The 21,717-nt window shown below is 45.7% G+C and overlaps 1 protein-coding gene across 1 annotated transcript in view; it reads right to left on the reverse strand.

Annotated features, from left to right (window-relative positions):
* Positions 1-21,717, reverse strand: part of ZNF276 (zinc finger protein 276) — a 177,041-nt gene that overhangs the window by 70,874 nt on the left and 84,450 nt on the right. Inside the window, exons 7-8 of the mRNA XM_086945788.1 lie at positions 18,031-18,144; positions 17,840-17,915 (exon numbers count right to left, since the gene is read on the reverse strand). Of these exons, the coding sequence (XP_086801914.1) occupies positions 17,840-17,915; positions 18,031-18,144 (190 nt within the window). The remainder of the gene's footprint in view (positions 1-17,839; positions 17,916-18,030; positions 18,145-21,717) is intronic.

Here is a 21,717-nt window from a genome sequence, read left to right on the forward strand (position 1 = left end):
CTGCCGTCTTCTGCATGAGTCGCTTCCATGGTGAGACACCTTATTCACTGCTTTGATAGCCGCCCTGGTGCAGTCTGCCCCGCAGCTATTGAGACTTGTGTCGTACTGGCCATGTGCCCCCCCGGAAAGGCATGAGGTGGTTCGCATTCGCTTAACAGGTACGGTGGTCCCTCTCAGAGTGACAGTTATTGACACCTTGACACGTCCTGCCCACCGGATACCAGATGAGGGAGCAGGCAGGCCATAGACTTGCTAGCACCTACCTACCTTTTAGCCGTTTCAAAGTGTGATCTTATTCTAAGTGGTAGTAAAGTAATGAAGTATGAGATCACTCCACGCTGTGATTAGTGATAAAGTATCAACTTCTATTAAATGTGCACACTCAGGTCCCAAACCATGTCTAATGAGTTCACTACTTATAAGCTTATTTCTGTTTGCGAACACCGTCCGACAAAATTTTTGTTTGTGTAACCAAATACCCAAGACAGTTTTCAATTATCATACTCTGATAAATGTTTCACAGGTGAACGAAAGCAACGATAAGCCCCTTGCTAAATTTGTTGCAGAAAAGATACAAATTCTTCCGTTTTGTTTACTATTTGCTTAGTTGGTGCCATGTTAAAGCTGAGAACTGTCTGACACGGGTGTCCCTTTGAAGCTACTTCTACTACTATCGGCCGGGGGCTAGGATAACCCACAGTCTTAGTTGACAACCAAACATCCTCTCTATTATTCTGGGGCTGGCAGCTAATACCCAACTAAATTATCAAGGACAGGTCTGTAAAGGGTCCAAATCAGGACTAAATACGACCTGAGACAAAGACTGTTCCCACAGACCTACAAGGGAACTGCGAGTCCTGTAAAGGGCGGTGCCAAGGTCAGGACTGTAAGGTGCTCTGATCAAACTCGCAAGGTGCTCTGGTCAGGCCTGTAAAGACTGGTGGCTGTGGACTGTTCTGCAAGGTACACAGGAGAAGCGAGTAAGGTCTGCAGGAGGCTGGAACACAACTGTGAGGGACTTTTATGGGGCCTGCAGTGGGCAATGATCCGTCTTATAAGCGTCTAGATAGGCCTACTGGGCGGGGGGGGAGGGGGAATCCGGTCTACAGCCCAACACAAGCAGACAGGAGCCCTTGCGATGCCAGCATCTCTCTGCCATACAGAGGCTGGAGGCCTAAAGGGCGGGCAGTCAACGGGCACCCTGACTTGGGTTCGGCTTCCAAGTGGCTGGGTGAAGCCTGTAGAGGGTATCAGACCGGACTGTACGTGGCTAACACAGATTGCGGGGTGCGTCGGGGGGGATGGGCGGATGATTACAAGCTCAGGAAATGACAGTAGGGGTCCCTCATGAGCGGAGCCAAGCAGCTCCTGAAAGACACAGACAGCGGGAGGGGGGGTGGGAAGAAAGACACGAACAGCGGGAGGGAGGACGGACAGCAGAATACAACAACGCCGGACGGGGACGAAGTTGGAAATGACGAAAAACATCAGGGGGAAAAAAAATAAATAAATAAAGGCTCACAATCGCCCACGCATGACGTACAAAAAGAGGCGGAGAGCGAAAAAATCGCCGGAACGCCCACGAATCTGCTCCGGCAATGACGGACAGATCTATCTTCCAATGGCTAGCCTCCATTTATGGAGCTAGCCAATGGAAGAGCAGGCGGGAAAAAGCCCCCGTACTGTTCTAACAAAAGTTTTTGCCTGCGCAAACGCTGCTGCGCAGCGGACGCCAGGCGAAACCTAAAAACAACGAACGTGTTAAGAAAGTTAAACTAACAACTGGTAGAAGATGCCTCCCAACTACAGCAAGAAGTCAAGGACTTCCAAATGTTCCGGAGAATCTCAGAATCTAAGCTGGACGACTATGAAGGACGCCTGCGTCGTAATAATGTACGGATTTTAGGCGTTCCGGATAAGTCAGAGGGATCTCATCCCGAAACACCTGCAACCCAAGGAGCTTGGAAAGTTTTTCATCATCGAGAGAGCCCACAGAGTTCCCGGAGGTCGGCCTAAGCCTGGGCCCTCCCCTCGTCCGATCCTGGCTAGGGTACTCAACTTCCGCGACCGACATATCATACTTCAACACGCCAGGGCAGGACCACCCTTGAAGTACGAAAATGCAGACATTACATTCTTTCCGGACTTCACCCAGCAAATTCAGAGACAGCGACGCTCATTTCTGGAAATCAAAAAGGCACTGAGGGATAAAGGCTACAAGTATGCCACGCTGTTTCCAGCCAGGCTTCGAGTTGAGGCGGACAGTAGAGCCTGTTTTTTTGAGCATCCAGAATCAGCAGCGGAATGGCTAGAGAATCGCTGATCAGTGACGCACTTGAAGCAGGGGGGAGAGCCGGTGGTGGCGGGCGGGTGCTGTCGTTCCCGGAGTGGGCCTTCATGCAGACCTAAGTGGGTCAGGAATGGGACCTGAAGAGAGGACACACCAGCGAGTATCTTCAGACAGTCTGAGCCTCTTTCAGTGCATATTATTGAGTGATAATTTGAATTACCTGTATAAGATAGTGCGATTTTTTGGGTGTGGGGATGGGAGGGGAGGGCACCACGTACCTTACTTTTCTACTTTTAGTTATTTGGTGGGGCAACAGGAACTCTGCAAGTTTCATCATGGGCAGTTCGAAGCCCGGAGTGCAGGGGGGCGGTTGGGAGGGAATGTTCATGTTTGGATTTCACTTTATTGAAGGAACATTTCAAACGCATGATGATGGCATAGAGCGGGAGCAAGGCACAAATACAATTTCAGATGGGTGCACAGTGGGATGTAGGAGTTAGAGTCCTCAGGTGGAAGGTCAACGGGCTGGGCGATAAGATCGAGTGCAGCATGGTGCATTAGTATATCAAAAGGCAGGCCCCAGATGTTATCCTGTTGCAAGAAACTCATTTGATCGGTAACACGTGCCAAGCAATGAACAGAGGGGAGTACAGGTTAGTGGCACACACAGGCTTTACAACAGGTTCCAGAGGGGTGGGAATATTGGGCAGGAAATCTTTCCCTTTCACGGCGCAGTCCACATGGTCGACAATAGGGGTAGATATGTGGGAATAACAGGACAATGGGAGGGTCGGACCATCACGTATGTGTCATTATACGTTCCCCCCGGCCTTCAGAGTGAGACATATAAAGACTTGGGGGCAGTGCTGCTGTCATTCCCGCTAGGCCTCCTCATTGTATTGGGGGATTTCAATGTTGTTGTATCCGGTGAGCTGGACCACCACCCCCCTAGAGACATTAGGCCAGCGCAGCAGTGGCTTTCTAACTTCCTCGAGGCCGTGGGGCTGGTAGATGGATGGAGGGTGCATAACCCTGATAGAGCTCAATACACATTCCGGTCCGGTGCCCATTTTAGTCTGTCCTGTATTGATTATATCTTAGTCCCTGCGTCATAGGTATGGGATATCCGAGAGACCCGCCATCTGGGCAGGGGCATCTCAGATCATTCTCCGGTCTGGATGCGACCGGTCCTGGGTCAAATTAGTGTAGGGAGAATTGCTCCCATTAATCTGTGGTATCTACGTGACCCAGTCATTCATAAGAAACTAATTCAGACCACAGATCCCTAATTTTCCAGGATATAACGAACAGTGCACTCAGCCCAGACATTATGAGAAGCCTATAAATCAGTTCCCTGTGGGGAAGCAATATCCCTTATTACGGGTAAGAAAAAAGATAAACAAAAAGACTTGGTGAGGGCAGAGGATGAAGTGCTTAACTGGAGGAAGAACGGGAGCATACAGTGATGCTTGAAATGGTGCACTTGCTAAGCTTAAAGCAAGACGAATTCAAAGCAATAGCGACAGATAGACCTAGGACACAGGGGAGAGAAACCCAGAGTAGACTCTATGAACACGGGGATAAGGCTGGGACATGGATTGCTTGGTTGGATAGGAAGGAATAGACATCGCTCCGGGTGCCCAAACTGACTGGAGAGGGAGCCGATCCAATCACATACCCGCAACTTATAGCAGACCAGTTTGCAGATCATTATCGGAAATCTACAGAACAGAGGGGCGGTAAACAGAGGGAGAAAACGCGGCCTTACTTCAAGATATTGTACTCTGTACTCTGACAGATGAAAATCGTGAGTACCTGGAGTCTGCTTTTGTGATCGATGAGGTGGCTCAGGCTATACGAGCAGTTAATTCCGGTAAAGCTTCGGGTCCTAATGGTATCCCAATCGAGTTGTACAAGTTGAGGCCGGCCAAGATAGCTCTTCACCTCCATTCAATGTTTAGGGATAGTAGGGATACTTCCTATAGATCAGAGAATTGCCAACATTGGGGTCATTTACAAAGAAGGTAAACCGAAAACCCATTGTACGTCTTATAGACCAATTTCACTTCTCAATGCTGAGCCCAAGATCCAAGCAAAAATGCTGGCTGCACGCCTGGTAAAAGTGATTGAGACCCTGGTGCATCCAGATCAGTCTGGCTTCATGCCGCACCGCAACGCCGCCTTAAATCTACGTCGGCTCCATGGGGTGTTGGGCAGAGTTACAACTATCTTAGAACCTGTGGTCCTGGTGTCACTAGATGCCACCATGGCATTTGACATGGTGGAGTGGCCATACCTCTTTGCTGTTTTAGATAAAATGGGATTCGGATCCCAGTTTGTGAGCTGGATTCGGTTATTATATTCTAAACCTATGGCCCAAGTCATTGCGAACAATCGCAAGTCAGAGACATTTGAGCTTAGCCATGGAAAGCGTCAAGGATGTCCCCTGTCTCCGCTCCTCTTTGCCTTAGCACTGGAGCCGTTGGAGGTGTGGATCCACAGAGATCCAATGATCCGCGGTATGCGTTGAGCCTCAGACTGGGAGGATAGGATATTGTTATATGCAGAAGATGTCCTGCTGTATCTGACCCTCCCGAGGGCCTACTTGATATGTTTACTAGACATCCTCGCAATATTTGGCAGACATTCCGGATTTGCCATAAACTTGTCTAAATCTGTGATTTATGTCTTGCACAGTGAACCGCTAGTTCTCCCGAAAGGTTGCCTGATGCAGATTGCCACAGATGGTTTTTGCTACCTCGGAATATTCATTATATTAAACGCTACGCTCCGGTTCACTCACAACCTCCTACCACCTATTCAGAGGTTGAAAGGTGATATTAGCCACTTGAAGTCCTTCCCTCTTTCTTTATTGGGAAGGGCCGTCCTTTTTAACCGCATCGCTGCTGCGGCGATTTTTGCGCTGTGCGGCTTTTTTTCAAAAGCCACGTTACATGACGAGCTCAGCTCGTCATCAGCACAAGCAACCCGTGGGTGATGACGAGCTGAGCGGGGAGAGACATCCTACGAGGCACTGAGGAGAGAGGTGAAACGCACTACCTGCAACACGCTGCCTGCCACAAGAAGGCTCCTGGGTTCCCAACGCTGCAGTCTCGCCGCGCCGCTTAGCTCCATCTCGCGGCCCGCGGCTGGAGACTACAGCTCCCAGGGGGCCTAGCGGTGACTTCCGGTTTTGCCGGTATTTCAGAGGGAGGCTTCCTCCGCGTCGCGGGACGCGCGCGGGCAGCGCCGGGCGGAGCCCGGGCAGAGGGCGGGCCGTCTGTGGCCGTCAGCGGACGGCAGAGGACAGGACAGGCCGGTCCTCTAACATCTACAGCACAGAAATGGGTAAGAGAAAACTACAGACATCGCATACAGGGGGAACCAGCAAAGTAAAAATTGCACGTAAAACAAGTGCTCCTGAAAGCATTTTGACATACCTTACCTCGGCTGTAGGGAAGCTTAACAAGGAGATTGCTGAGAAAGAACGGGAGCTCGGTTTGGAGGGAGCTTCGTCTGAACACAATGAGTCAAGGGTACCATTAGAACCCAATATTGTTATCAATAGTGTCTGTGACAATCTACCTAATGCTCAACAGTCAGCGCACCAGGAGTACTCTACAGGGGTAACTGACCCCCCCGTGCGCGCCCAAGTCCCAGTGGGGGATGCCAAGATAGGTAAAATAAGGAAAAGAGCAAGATCATATAAAATTCAACCCTTACAATATAGAGCCAAAACTCTATCACGACAATCCTCAGTCAAATTTGAAGGCTCTATCAAAGATATGATAGAAAGGGTATTAACTGACACTATTGAATCCACTCTCATCAAGATCTCAAGTGATATAGTCGAAACCCTTAAAGATTGTGTAGCAGGTATTATAACCCGATGCGAAAGGATGAACTCCCTGTTACTCCAAAAAGTGGCAGAGCATCTAGCAAAAGAACCAGTACACGCCACAGGGCATACCAGCCAACCCATGGAGGTAACCAGCACCGGGAATTCAATGCCCAAAACAGTACATCTTCCACTCATCCCGCCAGTGACTCTTGCAAATAATCCTAAAGCGGCCGATAATATCCTGCACCCCAGCAGACAGAACAACTCGGATCCCAATACAAATACTAATGAGGCAAATGACGGGGCTGCAGATAACACATCTCACAAGAGAACGGGGCACGGTTTGTATCCCAAGCCTATGGTAAATTTACCCCCTGAGTCAACTCCTTTTGTGGCAGTTCTGGTTAATGTCCCAAGACTTACCCCGGGAGAATCAGAAACTCAACTAACTCTTATGGAAAACGTAAAGAGCTGGTGCGATAAAAACTGCACAGGTCCAAGTGACGTTTCTACACATGTTAGCCTGGCGAGAAGAGTTACTTGGCTGGGCCCGACGGCCAAACGCTTCTCTGATGATTGTGTCATCATTAACTTTAGGAATCCACACGTCTGCTCAAGACTTTTTTGGGATGCAACTGATATTAACCAAGGGCAAATACGCGCGGTCCCACTGGGTTTTTTCTATCCTCGCCCAACACAACAAATCATTCGGGACTCAGCTCACACGAGAAAGACCCCAAGACAAAAAGTGCAACTAGCCAACTGGGCCACTCTACCCCTTAGTTCACATCTGTCTCTAGACTGCAATCACCAAGCGGCTCTGACCCCTGGCCTGGAGCTAAGAAATCGCTTTGACGCTCTTATAAATCTGGATACTGACAACTGACTGGGCACCGAGATGGGGTTGCAGGAACCTTCCGGGTCCAAAGGGGCTGTCAGAACTATGAAGCTAATGACGTGGAATATCTCTGGCCTACAAACCAAAAGAGATGATAAAGAATGGCTTGAAATCATTAAGCAACATGAAGTGATTGCACTACAAGAAACATGGGACACCGAATGTAACTTCTGGGTAGAAGGATATGTATCCCACTTTAAAGCTGCACAAAAGGCCAATAGAGGCAGAAGTAAGGGAGGCCTTGCACTATTAACCTCAGTAAGTCACATGGGGGTGATGAAAACTATAGATATCAACTCCCCTAACTGCCTCATTTTAGAGGCCCTGATGAAAACGGGGGAAAAAATTCTATATGTAAATTTTTATAACTCAACAGAAGGGTTACAAGGAGGTGAAAATATCCTAATGTTGACTGACTTTTTAAATAATTACAAGAAGAGTCAAACTACTTTGGTTCATTATATTGTTTTTGGTGATTTTAACACACACCTTTGTCAACTTAACTGTTACAATGGTAGTTTTTATGATGATGACTATTTGACCCATCCGCATTTTGAACATTCAGCAAAGGGGGGCACTCTAGAAGAATTGTTGATAGATATGGATATGTCTGAACCCGCTTTTGTGAATCCGAAAGACAGAGTGGCGACGTATAGTGCGAGAGGTAGTAATACTATCATTGACTATATTTTTGTGTCACCTAGTATCCTCGTAAATGTTATCTCATATAACGCCATCATAACAGCATTTAGTGACCATAACCCGGTCGTTATGGTACTGACTAATACAAATCCTACCATAATAAACAATGACCAACAGTTATCCTACTCTACTGTAGTCCGGGCCCACGACCAAGGTAGACGGGTTAAATGGTCTAAAATTAATGTTGAGGAATTTTTTATTAACTTATGTGATGAATTAAGTGTTGAATTTAACATATGCAGGGACCCGCTGTCAACAGGAGGTAATGTTACAAAAGCTTTTGGAACCATATGTAAAAATGTTGCCGAGGCCCTTACAATTAAATCATCTGATAAACCACGAATGGCACAGGGATGGTTCAATGCAGATTGCTCAAAGGCGCACAAAAAACTTCTAGAAGCCCTAAAACGTAAGCCTCGTAACATAACTGAAGTGTCCCAATTGAGGAAAGACTATAGGAGTATGACCGAGGCTCGTAAAAGAGAACTAAAACAAAAGGCCTGGGAAGCACTTTATGACAACTTAACCTTAAATGATAGTGCTAAATTTTGGAAAATAGTGAACTCCCCTTTGTTTAGTGGTAACGAGAATGAGATATTGGAGGCTAATATCACCGAGAAACAATGGCTAGATCACTTTGAAAACATTTATGGAAGTAATACCCTTACTACCCCTTTCACTCCTATAGATTCTGTACTTATAGACACTCCATTGAGGGTAACTGTAAAAGAAGTCTTAAATGCAATCGAAAATACTGCCGGCGGGAAAGCCCCAGGCCCGGATGGGGTCCCCGCCGATATGTATAAAGCACATCCCCACATATGGTCTATAGTTCTAGCGAATGTCTTTAATTTAGCATGCATGAATCTGTCTGACACTCCTACCACTTGGTCACATTCAGTCATTATTCCAATTTTTAAGAAGGGGCAAAGGGGTGACCCCAGGTGTTATAGACCTATATCGTTACTTGATTCTTCGTTCAAGATTCTTGGCAAAGTCATTTTAAATAAAATTAATCTGTGGGAAAAAGAAAATGCAATTTTATGTAATACGCAATATGGATTTAGGACAGGGAGGGGGACTGAGGAGCAGTGTCTTAACCTATACATGACTGTTTCTAAATATACTGCTGCTTCCAGCGGGTCAATTCACCTAGCTTTTATGGACCTGTCCACAGCGTTCGACTTAGTAAATAGGTCGAAGCTGTGGACAATTCTCTCTGAGTTGGGTCTAGACCCTGCTCTGATAAATTTTTTAGCCTTCCTGCACAGCGACCTGACGGCATCGGTCCGTATGACCACAGGCGGCAAGTGCACTACTGGGTTTAGATCAGTTAGGGGGGTGAGACAGGGGTGCATTTTGGCCCCCATGTTATTTTCCTTGTATATTAATTCCCTGTATTCCGTTTTAAAATCTGCAACCCCAGATATACCCAATATGGGAGGGTCACCGTTGCCCGTACTGATGTACGCCGACGATACGGTCCTCATTGCCAGAACCCCGAATGGTCTACAGCTGCTCCTTGACTCGTTTGGGGCTTTTATGGAAAAACTAGACCTGGTTGTAAATATGGATAAATCACACGTTATGTCCATAGGGAAAGGAAAGAACACCACTAAAACCCTGCGATGTAATGGAGTGATCTTAACCAAAGTTAAAATATTTACATACCTTGGAGTCATTTTTGATGACTTGGGCACCTGGACTCCACAAGTTGTCAATAAAGCAATGGCTATTCGGCGGTCATTTGGAGCTATACAGAGCTTCGCTAAAAGACTGGGTGGTAAACCAACGGAAGCCATTCTCAAGCTGTATAGAGCCAAAACCCTGGCTCTGGCTAGATACGGGGCTGGGATTTGGGGATTCAGGGATTTGGCCCTAATACAGAAGGAGGAGAATAGGTCCATGCGTTCACTATTAGGCCTACCACAGTCCACACCCACCTTTTCTGTATTGATAGAATTAGGGCAAGGATACATTGAAGATACTCTTAACCTTGCCCCATTACTTCTTTGGGTGAAAATGTGGTTGAACCCGAACCTGACGTTAAATCGCCAAATTATTACTGATTGCATGGGGAGAGATAAAGCTAATGATATTAAATGGCTGAGCTATATTAAGTCTGCTGCTACCCTCCTGGGCCGTGCTGAGTTGTATAGTAACCCCGAGAGGCTGTGTAAAGAAGATGTTTCATGGATTAAAAAACAATTTTTAGAGTCTAGGAACATGCTGCGTGAAGCGCAAGAATTAGAAAAAACCACTGTCAGGGCTCACTATATTGTTGTATCTACCATGTCAATCCAGCCTTATTTAAGGGTAGTGAATAGGCCGTATCATCGGTGGCTTCTCACCAAATTTCGTTTTAACCAAATGCACCTCCTTCTGGGTGATTATCCGAAATGGAACAAACCAAGGGATAACGTCCCATGTAAATGTGATTCCTTTTCCGACCAGGACCAGACCCATTTTATATTTTTCTGTCCCTTTTTTGCGGAAGGGAGGAAAAGATACATATTGCCATTAATGAAAAACAGGGGTTTTATGCAAGTGAAACCCGCACTGTTGTTTTTACAACTTATGGAGACCCCTATTGTGATGTACGGGGTTGCAAGTTTTTTGGTAGCAGCTATGAGAGCCAAACGTCTCAGATCAATGAATTCTCTAACAACCGACTGAATCATGTAAAAAGTATAATCTAAAAAGTAAAAAGTAACACCTGACCCCGATTTTTACTGCATAAATGTTCTTTTTAATGTCCTTTTTAGAATTGTTTTATATGTATACTACATTCATGTACTATAGTAGTTGAAATATGAATGTATTACCATCCTCACCTTTATATTTCCTTTATGCCTTTATATGCATATATATGCTTTTATATGTTTTCATATGCTTTTATATGTTTTCATATGTTTTCATATGTGTTTGTAGTATACTTTTATGATTTTAACTAATCGAATAAAGTATTTTTGACTTGACTTGACTTGACTCGTCATCAGCATCGAAAGGGTTAAAATGATGGCTCTGCCCCGCTTTATCTACGCCCTCCAGAACCCAGTTCCCAAGTCATATTTTAAAGAGATAGAAACTCTACTTCGAACCTCAGATTGCCATAGCTAAACTCACTCTCAACTGGTATGATGGTGGCAACAGTCTCCCGGACATTAGGAAATATTATTGGGCAGCCCATCTGACCGCGATAAATCAGGGGATGTATGGTCGTCCGGATGACCCAGAATATGCCATGCATAGATGGCTCGTCCCAGGTGGGGACCATAGTAGAGCACTTTATTTTAAACCTCGTCAATACACCCTCACAGGTCCGACCGTGCACTCAGTTCACGGTTGGCATGAAGAGACCAAACACCTGGGATGGGACCGTAGGCTCACACTGGCGACTCCACTCTGGAACTTCGAAAAGCTGGGGAGCCTTTGGCAAAGTAAAGGATTTAATAAGTGGGATGTTATTGGTATCTCCCAGATCAAGGACCTCTGGGTCAAGGACGCAATCCTCCAGTTTGCCTCTCTTCAACAGCAATATAACCTGGCTGGCACTGAGTATTATAGATATCTACAGGTTCGACACGCACTCCAGACTCACCTTGCTCGTAGACCCTCCCCTCCTGACGCGTCCCCCCTCGAGGATAGGATATTGGACGGCCGTCTTCCCAAGAGGTCTATCTCTCTGATTTACAAAAAGCTGATAAACAATTGGGAATCCCCACTCCAGTCCCTTAAGGAAAAATGGATTAAAGATGGCTTAGAACTGGATGATGAAGACTGGCAAGCAGCGGTCTCCTCCCAGAGAGAGGTGGCGGTCCAAGCAAGGCTACGTTTAGTGCAACTAAAGGTTCTGCACAGAATTTACATCACTGGACCAGGCTTGATCTGGATGGGCAGAATGGACAGTGGAGGGTGCAGACCTGGTTGTGGGGAGGTGGGTACGTTTATCTACATAATATGGGAATATGTGCACATACAATCATACTGGTGAGTCCTACATCACACTCTCCGAGAGGTACTCGCAATCGAATTGCAACCCAAAGCCTACAGGTGCCTCCTCAATATTTGGGGGCCGACAGACCTTACCTTTTATACTAAGCAATGGGTGACCCTGGCAGCAATAATGGCTAAAAGCAACATAGCACAAAATTGGGGGGCCCACCAACCATCAACGCTAGACAAATGGAAGAAAGATCTGGACTGGTGCATGTTCCGGGAAAAATCAGTATATGTGGCCAGAGGGGTCCCGGGAAGTGGAGCAAAGTATGGGAGCCCTGGAACTTGTATAGACAAAATATCTGTATCCCACCAGCTACCCTGAATGACGACGAGACTCTTGAAACCCCCTAATTGGCAAGAAAGGAAGGCATTGTCACTCCACTCTCCAGGGGCAGGTGATGTTGGATTACTTGGGTGATGTCCCCTCACCCAACTAGGAGACTGGCAGGCCTTGGCTGCCAGTCCTGGTCACTGGCAGAAGACGTTCATAGCTTCTACTCCTCGCACAGCCTGACTGGCTGCTTGACAGTTGACATTTTCAGGGCTGCAAGCTCTCCTTCTCAAGTCCATTTCCAGACACCAAATGTGGTTTAGAGTCTGAGTCTTCGATGCTTATAGTGGGGGTCCGCTTCCTTTTCAAGTGCCCTCTCCTCTGCCATGCCCATCCTCCAGAAAACAGTCATTCACAAAAGGAGCGACTTCAGGTCTGACAGCCCCACAACAAAGGCCATGGTAGTGACTAATGGATGTCAGCCACAGTGATATGTGCATCAAGAAGTTACTCCAGGGCCTCAGCATAATACTTTATCGTTCACTTACCAACCCCATCACTTTCCTAAAATGTTCCCAGGTGCCCTCCCAGTTACTCCTCTCCGAAACAAAGAGCATCCTTTGAAGTATACTGAAGAGCCTGGCTTTCCCTTCCTCCAGTGCTTCCTACCCAGCTCACAGGAATGCAGAAATCCAGAAATCTGTCTGGGGGGATACCTCCATCTCCTGTTCCTCCAGTAAGCACTAGTCTCCCAAAATGGAAACCAGACTCTTCCATATATTGTACGATTCACTGGCACACGAACACCCAGCACATGCATATAACATTCATGAACTGCACAGTATCATTCCTGTATTGTACCATTCACGCAAACACCCAGTGCATGCATATAACACAAACACACTGTGCAGCACTACACACCAAACTGATGTATGCCATTGGTGAGTTAAGCACACAGCAGAAGAACTTCAAATAGGTGAGCCTGTAGCCATCACTTCAGTGACACATGTAAAAAGGCCTGTTCAGTACCACTTATAATTACATGGTATGCAGCCACCACTGCACTCATGCTGCTTAATCCCTTACAATAGCAGTAGCCTTTCACCACCATGACAGTACCCACTCCAGTTCTAAAAGGCTGCAATCAGTGAGATAGGCATATGTCATGACTCGCACTCATCATCTGTGTTCGCCCATGACAACAAAAATCAACAACAGGGACCCAGACATTTTTTACAGTGGGGCTACTTAGGGCAGGGGTGCAAGTTCATCACAATGCGAGGAACTTTTCTTTCCCAACATCAACAGATGTGAGGTTTGAACCATTGACCTGTGCTTGAAGAGGTAATCCTAACAGCGATACTGGGTTTTAAAAACGTTCCCTTTTCCTTAGCTTTTGGTCTTTCTGCCTTCTTCCTAATCCTTTCCATCTCCTCATGTGTATGTGAACGAAATAGTACTGACCCTGAAAATGGACGGTTAATTATCTTGAATTGGGCATCTGGTTTCAATGTTGTTAAAAGCAGCCAGGATGCCCATTGAAGAGATTTACTATGGAGGAACTACACAGCTAAGAAATCCGTAGTCAACAGCGGCACTAATTGCTCAGTTGCTCACTAATAGTCCCACTTGAATTACTTCAGGAAGCCTTTTCTGCGCCTAGGCAGATCTTCCACAAAAGAAGACAAGGACTTCCAGACAAATCTATCAAAACTGCCCAATTAAGCTGTGACACTGGTAGCCTTCTGAGTTACTGATGTAAGACCACACACTGTCTGCCCCGCAGCATTGATGTTCTTACTCTCATGATCTGGGGACACTGATGTTTAACCCCTTCCACGCTGATGACGAGCTGGGCTCGTCATGGCGTAGCCTCCTCGCACGCTGATGACGAGCCCAGCTCGTCACGTAACATGCGTTTTTAAAAATCTCAGCGGAGGAGCGGAATTCCGCTAGCGCGCATGAGGTTAAGGAGCAGGCTTTTTCCCCCCTTCTCATCAATGCTACAATCCCAGAGTCAGGTTTTGCTTCTTGGCGATGGTAGGATGGATTTTGCTCTGATGCTTTATATTACTTTTGGAATCTAGGCATAGTCATTTTTATGCTTGCTTGTGATATAAAGTTTTCCTTTACCACCTCTGCAAATCCTGGAACCAGCTAGCAAAATTAGTGTAAGAGCCAATTTAGGCTCAAGTGTCTCCATGCGGACAGAAGCAGTTTTTGCAGCGCTTCTATGTGAATGTTAAGTTTATTTGCACCTCTCATCAATGCACCCTACAAGGTGATGGCATCCACGAGGGAGGTACGTAAAGGAGACCTTGATAGCTAAGTCAGGTGTATATTCAAAAAGAATTATCAAATTTGCCAGTTTTACTGGGACGGTGTACAAAATGATAAACACCCTGCTGGAAAGCCAGAAAAATGTGCACTGGAAAAATCCCTTGAGGTCAGTCTGTTTGGCATACACTTCAATGGTGATGTAGGGCGTCTCAATGGAGAAAGTTTTGAAATCAAACTATCAGCTGTGATCTCTCTAACATTGAAGATACTGTTGATGGTGTAGCCCTCACTGCTGATGATCTACCTCCTTGGGTAAATGTACAGTGTGTATCCTACACTACAGCTGTATAATGGAGCACGAGGAAATGTTACCAGTGATGTGCGTTTCGGCAATGTGATTGTTCTTGGTGTGTCTTTATCCAGAAAAATATCATAACATGAATCCTCCTATAGAGAAGATGATGAGAGTTCAAAGAGGTAAATCACCACCAAACAAGGGTCCTTCCTCTTACCTCTAGGAAGCAAGTGCTTATTTGCTTGGTGGAGATGTACTCATATTCCTCTTTATCAAAAACTCTTCACCTAAATTAGCGGGAAACACGCTGGGGGGAGGGGGGGGGAGGCACTTGTTAAGCTGACCACCATCCTGGCAGGAAGACCTTCGGATACTACTAAGGTGGGCAGGGCCAAATGGGGAAGCATCCAAGTGATTTCCACATTTGCATACTTCTAGCAATTTAAGGGAGAACCATGGACTCTGCTCTCACCAGGAGAGGACAAGAAAGAACCCACTCGTCATGGTCACATACAGATTGCTCTCCAATAGATCAACGATGCAGGCACCTCCACGCAGGATTTAAGATAGTTTATCAATACAGAATTGCAGAGAAAACACACTTGCTATGCTTTCGCCAAGCCCAGGAGTAAGGATCATATGTCTTTTGAAAAAGTAGAGCTTCAGTAGGGGCACCTGCTATGTTTATGTGTTTAGATGCTTACTGTTGTGGTTTAATTTTTGTGTAATGAGCATCAAGGCCATAATTGCCCTGGGGACCCCATCCCCGGGACAAAGCTTTCAAATGCTGGGTGCCCTAGAGCCCACCCAGTCAGCACCGTTGGGGACTGCGGGAGGAGCCTGCATGCTCCTGCGGACCCTAATGGCTACTGGCCTCCTGTGGGAGCCGGCATTGCTCCAACACACAGGGAGCTGCTAAACATGCAGTTCCCTGTGTGTGAGAGTAATTTTTTGTCTGTGTCCCTGCCCGCTGAAACAGACAAAAACTCTTCTCTCTGCAAGAGGGTGCGGTTTTACAGCTCTTCTTGCTGGGAGAGGAGTTTGTGTTTGCTCTGACTTGATGGGAGCGCCAAGTCAGTGGAAACAGCTATGTATAAGTGGTGGGCCCCCCGGGACATAACAGGAGCCAGCCCTGGGGGGTGGTGGTCCCTAGGGCCATATGTGGCTCCAGGAGGAGGCTGCATGGCCCCCTCCTTCTGTGTTGATGGGCTTGCCTCGGGGAGGTGGTGGTCCCTGGAGCCCTATATAGACCGTGCCACCCCCCTCCCACTTTAAAATATTATTTTGGCCCCAGGGAGGTGGTGGCCCAGGGAGTCCATGCGGCCCTCTACAATTCACTTAGTTTTTTGACCTGGGGAGGTGGTGGTCCCCATGGCATCTAGTAAGCCCAGGAGGGGTGGTCTGCGTGCCCCCTCCAATATTGAAAGGAAAGCCCCGGGGCAGTGGTGGTCACCAGGGCTACTAGGAAGCCCAGGAGAGGGGTCCAGGTGGCCCTCCCTCCATTATTTAAAATAAAGCCAGGGGAGCCTCAAGATGCCCCCAGGACCTGGTCTTACTGGGAACCTTTTTCAAACTAGCATTTTTTTGCTGCAAATGTGGGATTTTTCAAGATTTTGTGGCAAAAAACTTTTTCTAAAAAATGTTTTTTTGCCCTGGTGGAGTCCCTCTGAAACCCCACAACCAAGGCTAGGGGGTTAGGGTATTTTTAACCTACCCCCTTTTCTTTTTTTGCGTTATTTTTTCCTGGTTGATGTGTTGGTAGCCAATCAGAGTTCTGCAGGTCTCCCACAAGCTTGTCATTATCTGTGAATTATTTGGGGTCGAAGATATACAAATTTGGATTTCCTTACATTTTTCAACAACTACTGAACGGATTTACAACAAATAACAAAGACCAATCTGCGAACCAAAAGCTAGCTTTCTGCCAAATTTAGTGTCATTCCGTCCAGATATATATACATCTTTTTATTTTCTCCAGCCCAACTCCCCCCACCCACGAGTTTCATGGTATGCAAGAAGGACTCCATGTACAATCGAACAAGCTAGACTATGCTAGTTTTTAGAGGGAGTCTCTGCACACAAAAGATGACAGGCGGAGGAATCAATCAACGTTTTCACAAGGGGTTGATAACTGCTTTACTCACTTGCTTCTAGGCTTCAGCACAGCCCCCACTTGAAGTAGTACAAATATATAGAAGTCCCATTCTGCCTTTTAGCAGCCTACTTTCTTAATGCTTTTAAGCTGCAATAGATGCGATCTTACAATCATGCAGTTTTAATATCACAATTTTCAGACAGGGAGAGCAGCAATTCGAAGTCTTTTTGCTCTTCATTTTTCCATATTAAACACAGTTATGAAAAGAAAAGAGCAATAAATATAGGAAATGGCATATTCTTTTGCATTTTACAAAAGTAAGGAACAGAAAAGTGTAAATAAGTTATTGAAGAAAAGACCAGCTTGAAATTAGAAACTGAAAAGAGTCATTGGTCTTTATTATGCTTGATGAATTTTGGTGTGGAATCTCACCTCCCAGCCAATAGCCCTTGCAAAACAAAAATGCAAATGCAAGACCTGACCCTGGACGGAAGAATAACTCAAGGACTCATGAATACGAGATTCTTTTCCAGTGGTTTTTCCCCAATTCCAGGGACAAATCTCCTGACGCTTTCCATCTGCTCAGAGCAGGTGGAACATGTCAGTGGCAGGGCCACGGGTGGCAATGGGTCAAGGGAACATTTACATGCTAGGGTTGAGCACTGCATGCTCTCTCTGGGATACTGCAGGGGTAGTGGGGCTTAGTTTGTGCACATGCCCGCAGACCCTGCCTTGCAACAGTTTCATAGAGTTACTGGGTCCAGAATCACCAGGCTACTATCCCAGGTGGTATCACTCACAGAGTTAATGTTCCAAGTAATTAGAGCCACTCATAACAAGGGCCGTAGCATTAAGGGAACCACTCTTGCAGGACATAAAGAGAAGTGAGGAAGGGATGACAAAACACACGTAATTCTTAAATCAGGTCTGCCCTTGTTCTTTCTTAATTATCACCCAATCCAGTAGGAGTACCTACAGACCTTGAGGACGAAGAAGGCGACCAATGTTTACAGCAATCAACGCAGAGAAATAAAAAAGCTTCATCAAGGAAAAGGTGTAACTCCTAACTGAACATAGAACTTTAAGCATGTTACATACTTGCATTTGCACTTAACGTGAGTAATAGCAGCCCTGATATCAAAAAATTATGTTTTCTATACTCTACCTTCATACCATCTGCCCCTCTATATACTGCAGTACATCCCTGGTAAGGACACTTATAAATGGTAGGCAGCTCTTCTCTGAAATGTAACAAAAACACCACAGTGATCAGACTCACTCAGCAAAGGTAACCACTCGGTGCATTTTCAAAACAGTTTCTATATGTCTGCCATGCAATCCTCAATCTTTACGCACCTTTCAGGCTTGAACTTATTTTTCCAGCCTGGTTTTGGCCCTGGTTTCTTTCTTTCCTTCGGCTCCTCTAGCCTTTTAGCTTCATTGGCTGCAATACTTTTTTTAAGCACTGTGCTGCGAACACAAAAATTAATGTTTTGAAAAGGCCTTCTCGGAAACTCATCTATTGCATGATATGGAGGTTAGACAGGTCATTCATGCACATACACAGGTATTAAGTGACATTTTGCATGCATACAAAATATTAAGGACACATCAATTATGCTTTCCTTTGGATGTTGCAATGTGGCTCTCCAAAAGGAACAGAATTTCAGTGCAGTTACTTCTGTTTTTTCCCAGATGTCTGCAGGACTACAATAGCAAGTTTTCTGCTAGCTTCAAGACTGTTCTTTTTTAGGGAACATTCTTAAAATGCAGTGGCCTCTCTGGCTTGATGGGCCGTCGGAGGTTTGGCTGTATGTCTGCCCACCTAATTTAGATGGATGCCCATTTAACAATTTCTTCAATGCCCGTCACTGCCAGGAAAAACCTGGCAGTAAAGGGCACTGAAAAGTGCTTGATGCCCGCCTCTCAATGGAGAAAAGTACCATGGCAATGGGGATATTGTTTTTTTTTATTTTCAAGAAGAAAATTCCACTTTGGATTTTCTATTTTAAATTTTTTTTAAAAATGTGTAAGTTTGATGCACGGCTCCGTCATGTCGACTGACTTGTCTGTCAAACTTACAATGTATTGGCAGGAACCACTTTGACAGCGGTTTCTGTTGAGGCTCAAGATGAACACTGGGCCAGAAGACATTTCAAAATATAAATTGGGCCCTTAATCTTATATGAGAAGGAAGGGACAGTTACTAAAAAGGTTAAGGTTTTCAAGTTGAATATATTTTTATGATGGTCCAAGCAGGGATTTCCTAGTATAATGGAACTGCTTAGATTTGCTAAATCTTGGTGAGATCAAGACTGGGAAAAACACTGCCAAAACAGTTTTATAGAATGTCTAAATTGTCAATAGTCATTAAATAAAGTCATCAAATGCCATTTCTGAAGAAAGAAAAGCATGAAAACGACTCATACCTCTAAAACTAAAATATGGAATGCGAAATGAGCAAACAATGTTTAGACAACAATACTTAGCAATTTTATAAGCGGATTTCTGGGTTGGAGCTCTTTAAAGGTCCGGAATCTGCCTTGCCTCTGGTTCCCCAGGCAATAGCATGTTAGCTTTTTGATAGCAATTTGTGAATTAGGAAACTATCCAACTAGGCATAGTCTGTTTAGAGGAAGCCACGTCAGTGCAACAGACTCCATAGCTGAAAAGACTGTGTTCAGACCTATGCAAGACCTTAGTGTTTTTAAAGTAATATCTTAGTGCACTTTTCAACATGTGTAATGCCACTTTCAAAGTCATAAGTGGTAACTGTGAACAGCAACAAGCTGGGCACCACAGGGACATGTACAATTTTATGTTAGTCACACCTGTACTAAAAACTTTACATTAATTCCTTAAGACACCAGTGACATAGTGATAAACTGGACATTCAGCTCTGTCCTACAGGGAAATCTGGAGCTTAAAGGAAGCTTGTTACCAAGATATGAAATTGTTAAGCCAGTGTGGCCCACAAGGGGAACTTTTATACGCCAGCCGGTTCTTCGCTTCTCTACTCAGGGACCATGATCTCCTTCAGGGGCTTTCCTACGGACAGACTGCTGGGCAAATGCACTGTGCCCAGCCCCAGGAGGGGCACAGCAAGGGAAACGCACGCGGTTGCCAATGTAGGCAGGCATTCTCCATGCTCTGATTCTCTGGCTGGATGATTTTCACTATGGAGTAAATAATAAATGAAAAGAAACAGCACCATCTTTAACTGCTGTCCTAATGACAATAGCTAAACATATTTTGCCAGAATATACATGTGCTGGGTGGGAGTAAGTAGGGGGTCTGGAGTACATCTGATCACTGTCACCCCCTCCAACAATACACTCTTCCTCAATCACAGCTAGTTAGGGATGCCTGATGAACAATGTTTGGTAGTGACTTATAGACCATTCACTTTTATAATATTTACTATTATGATGGTAATTCTTATTCACATAATTTGCAGAACAGCAAATTAGAAATACTAATCATTATAAAATACCAAGGTTTGGGGTTTTTTATTTCGGGGATGAGGGGTGTGTCCCCTTACCTATACCATATGAGACATGATATTTTCTGAGTCAAATGTCAGATCAGAAAACCCCCTTCATTGCTGGAAGGGCAACTCTGAAGTGGGTGCAAAATACCTGTCACTTTTCCAGTTCACTGCAAAAGTGGTGGTTTTCTTGGAGCAAGGGAAATCGACTGTGACCCACAAAAAAGAGGGGTTCTCGGGACAAAAAGAAGAAAATACCACAGAGCTAATAGGACTATTTTAAACCAAAAATATTTTATGGGTATAGAAGTTTCTTTTGAGATACATATGCTCCGAACAGAGATTTGTGCAAGTAAGATTCAAAACGTCGATGGGATGCATCTGCTACCAAAGATTTTTTTGGGGCAATCTGTATAAAAATGATGCATCGAACAATGCATGCAAGTGTTTATCTTCCAGTAACCTGCATCAAGACCTGCAAGTAACTTTCCACTTGTCTTACTATATTCCCCCACATCACTCACATCCATGACAGTTTCAAAAATAACCTATACATTCCAATGTTCACTATTAAGTAGTTCTTTATCTTATGCATCAAATCCCATAAACATGGAACCTAATGAACACGTTACTTACCTTCGGTAACGATATATCTGTAAGAAACCTTAGTAGTGATAGATTCCTTACCTTAAAATTAACCCCAGGCGTCAGACTGGAACTGGAAAGTTTTTGTCAGCAGTACCCCTGCGCATCGGAAGGTGGCGTCGTACGGCTCTGCGTCCGTCGTTGGCATTGTGGTTGTCGAGATGACGTCGTGGCAGCTACTTAGACGCCGCCCTAACACGCTGACGTCAGTTCTGTACGCAACTTTCCGCGCCAGAAACGCAGAGCCATGCAAGATACTCCCCACTGGTGTCTTGAAACTAGGGCCCTGAAAGGGATGACCTTAACCCTAGAAATCAGTTTGCAGAACAGGGAGGATGGGTGGGGCGGTAAGGAATCTGTCAGTACTAAGTCCCGGAGAACAGAACGGCAAAAGAGGCCGTCTCTCCGGACCTGGCTGTCCAGGCAGTAATGCTTAGTAAAAGTGTGCAACGAGGCCCACGTAGCTGCCTGACAGATGTCTTGTAAGGGGACACCACATCCCAACGCCATAGTGGCAGCCGTTCCCCTGGTGGAATGGGCGCGCAGCCCCACGGGAGGCTCCTTTTTAGCCAGAAAATTACAGGCTTTAGTACACAAGACGACCCATCGGGAGATAGTCTGCTTGTGTATGGCCCGATCTTTCTTGGGGCCAACGTAGCAAACAAAGAGCTGGTCATCCACCCGGAACTGTTGCGTGCGGTTCAGGTAATATGATAGCGCATGTTTTGGGTCCAGACGGTGGAGCCTCTCTTCCTCTCTGGAAGGATGCGGAGGCAGAAAGAAGGTGGGCAAAGTGATGGTTTGCCAGATGTGAAAGGCAGTGACAACTTTTGGCAGAAAGGATGGACGTGTTCTGAGCACAACCTTATCCGGATGGACAGAAAGAAAAGGAGGTTTACAAGACAGAGCCT

This window comes from Lissotriton vulgaris, chromosome 12 (assembly GCF_964263255.1).
Source record: "Lissotriton vulgaris chromosome 12, aLisVul1.2, whole genome shotgun sequence".
Taxonomy (NCBI): domain Eukaryota; kingdom Metazoa; phylum Chordata; class Amphibia; order Caudata; family Salamandridae; genus Lissotriton; species Lissotriton vulgaris.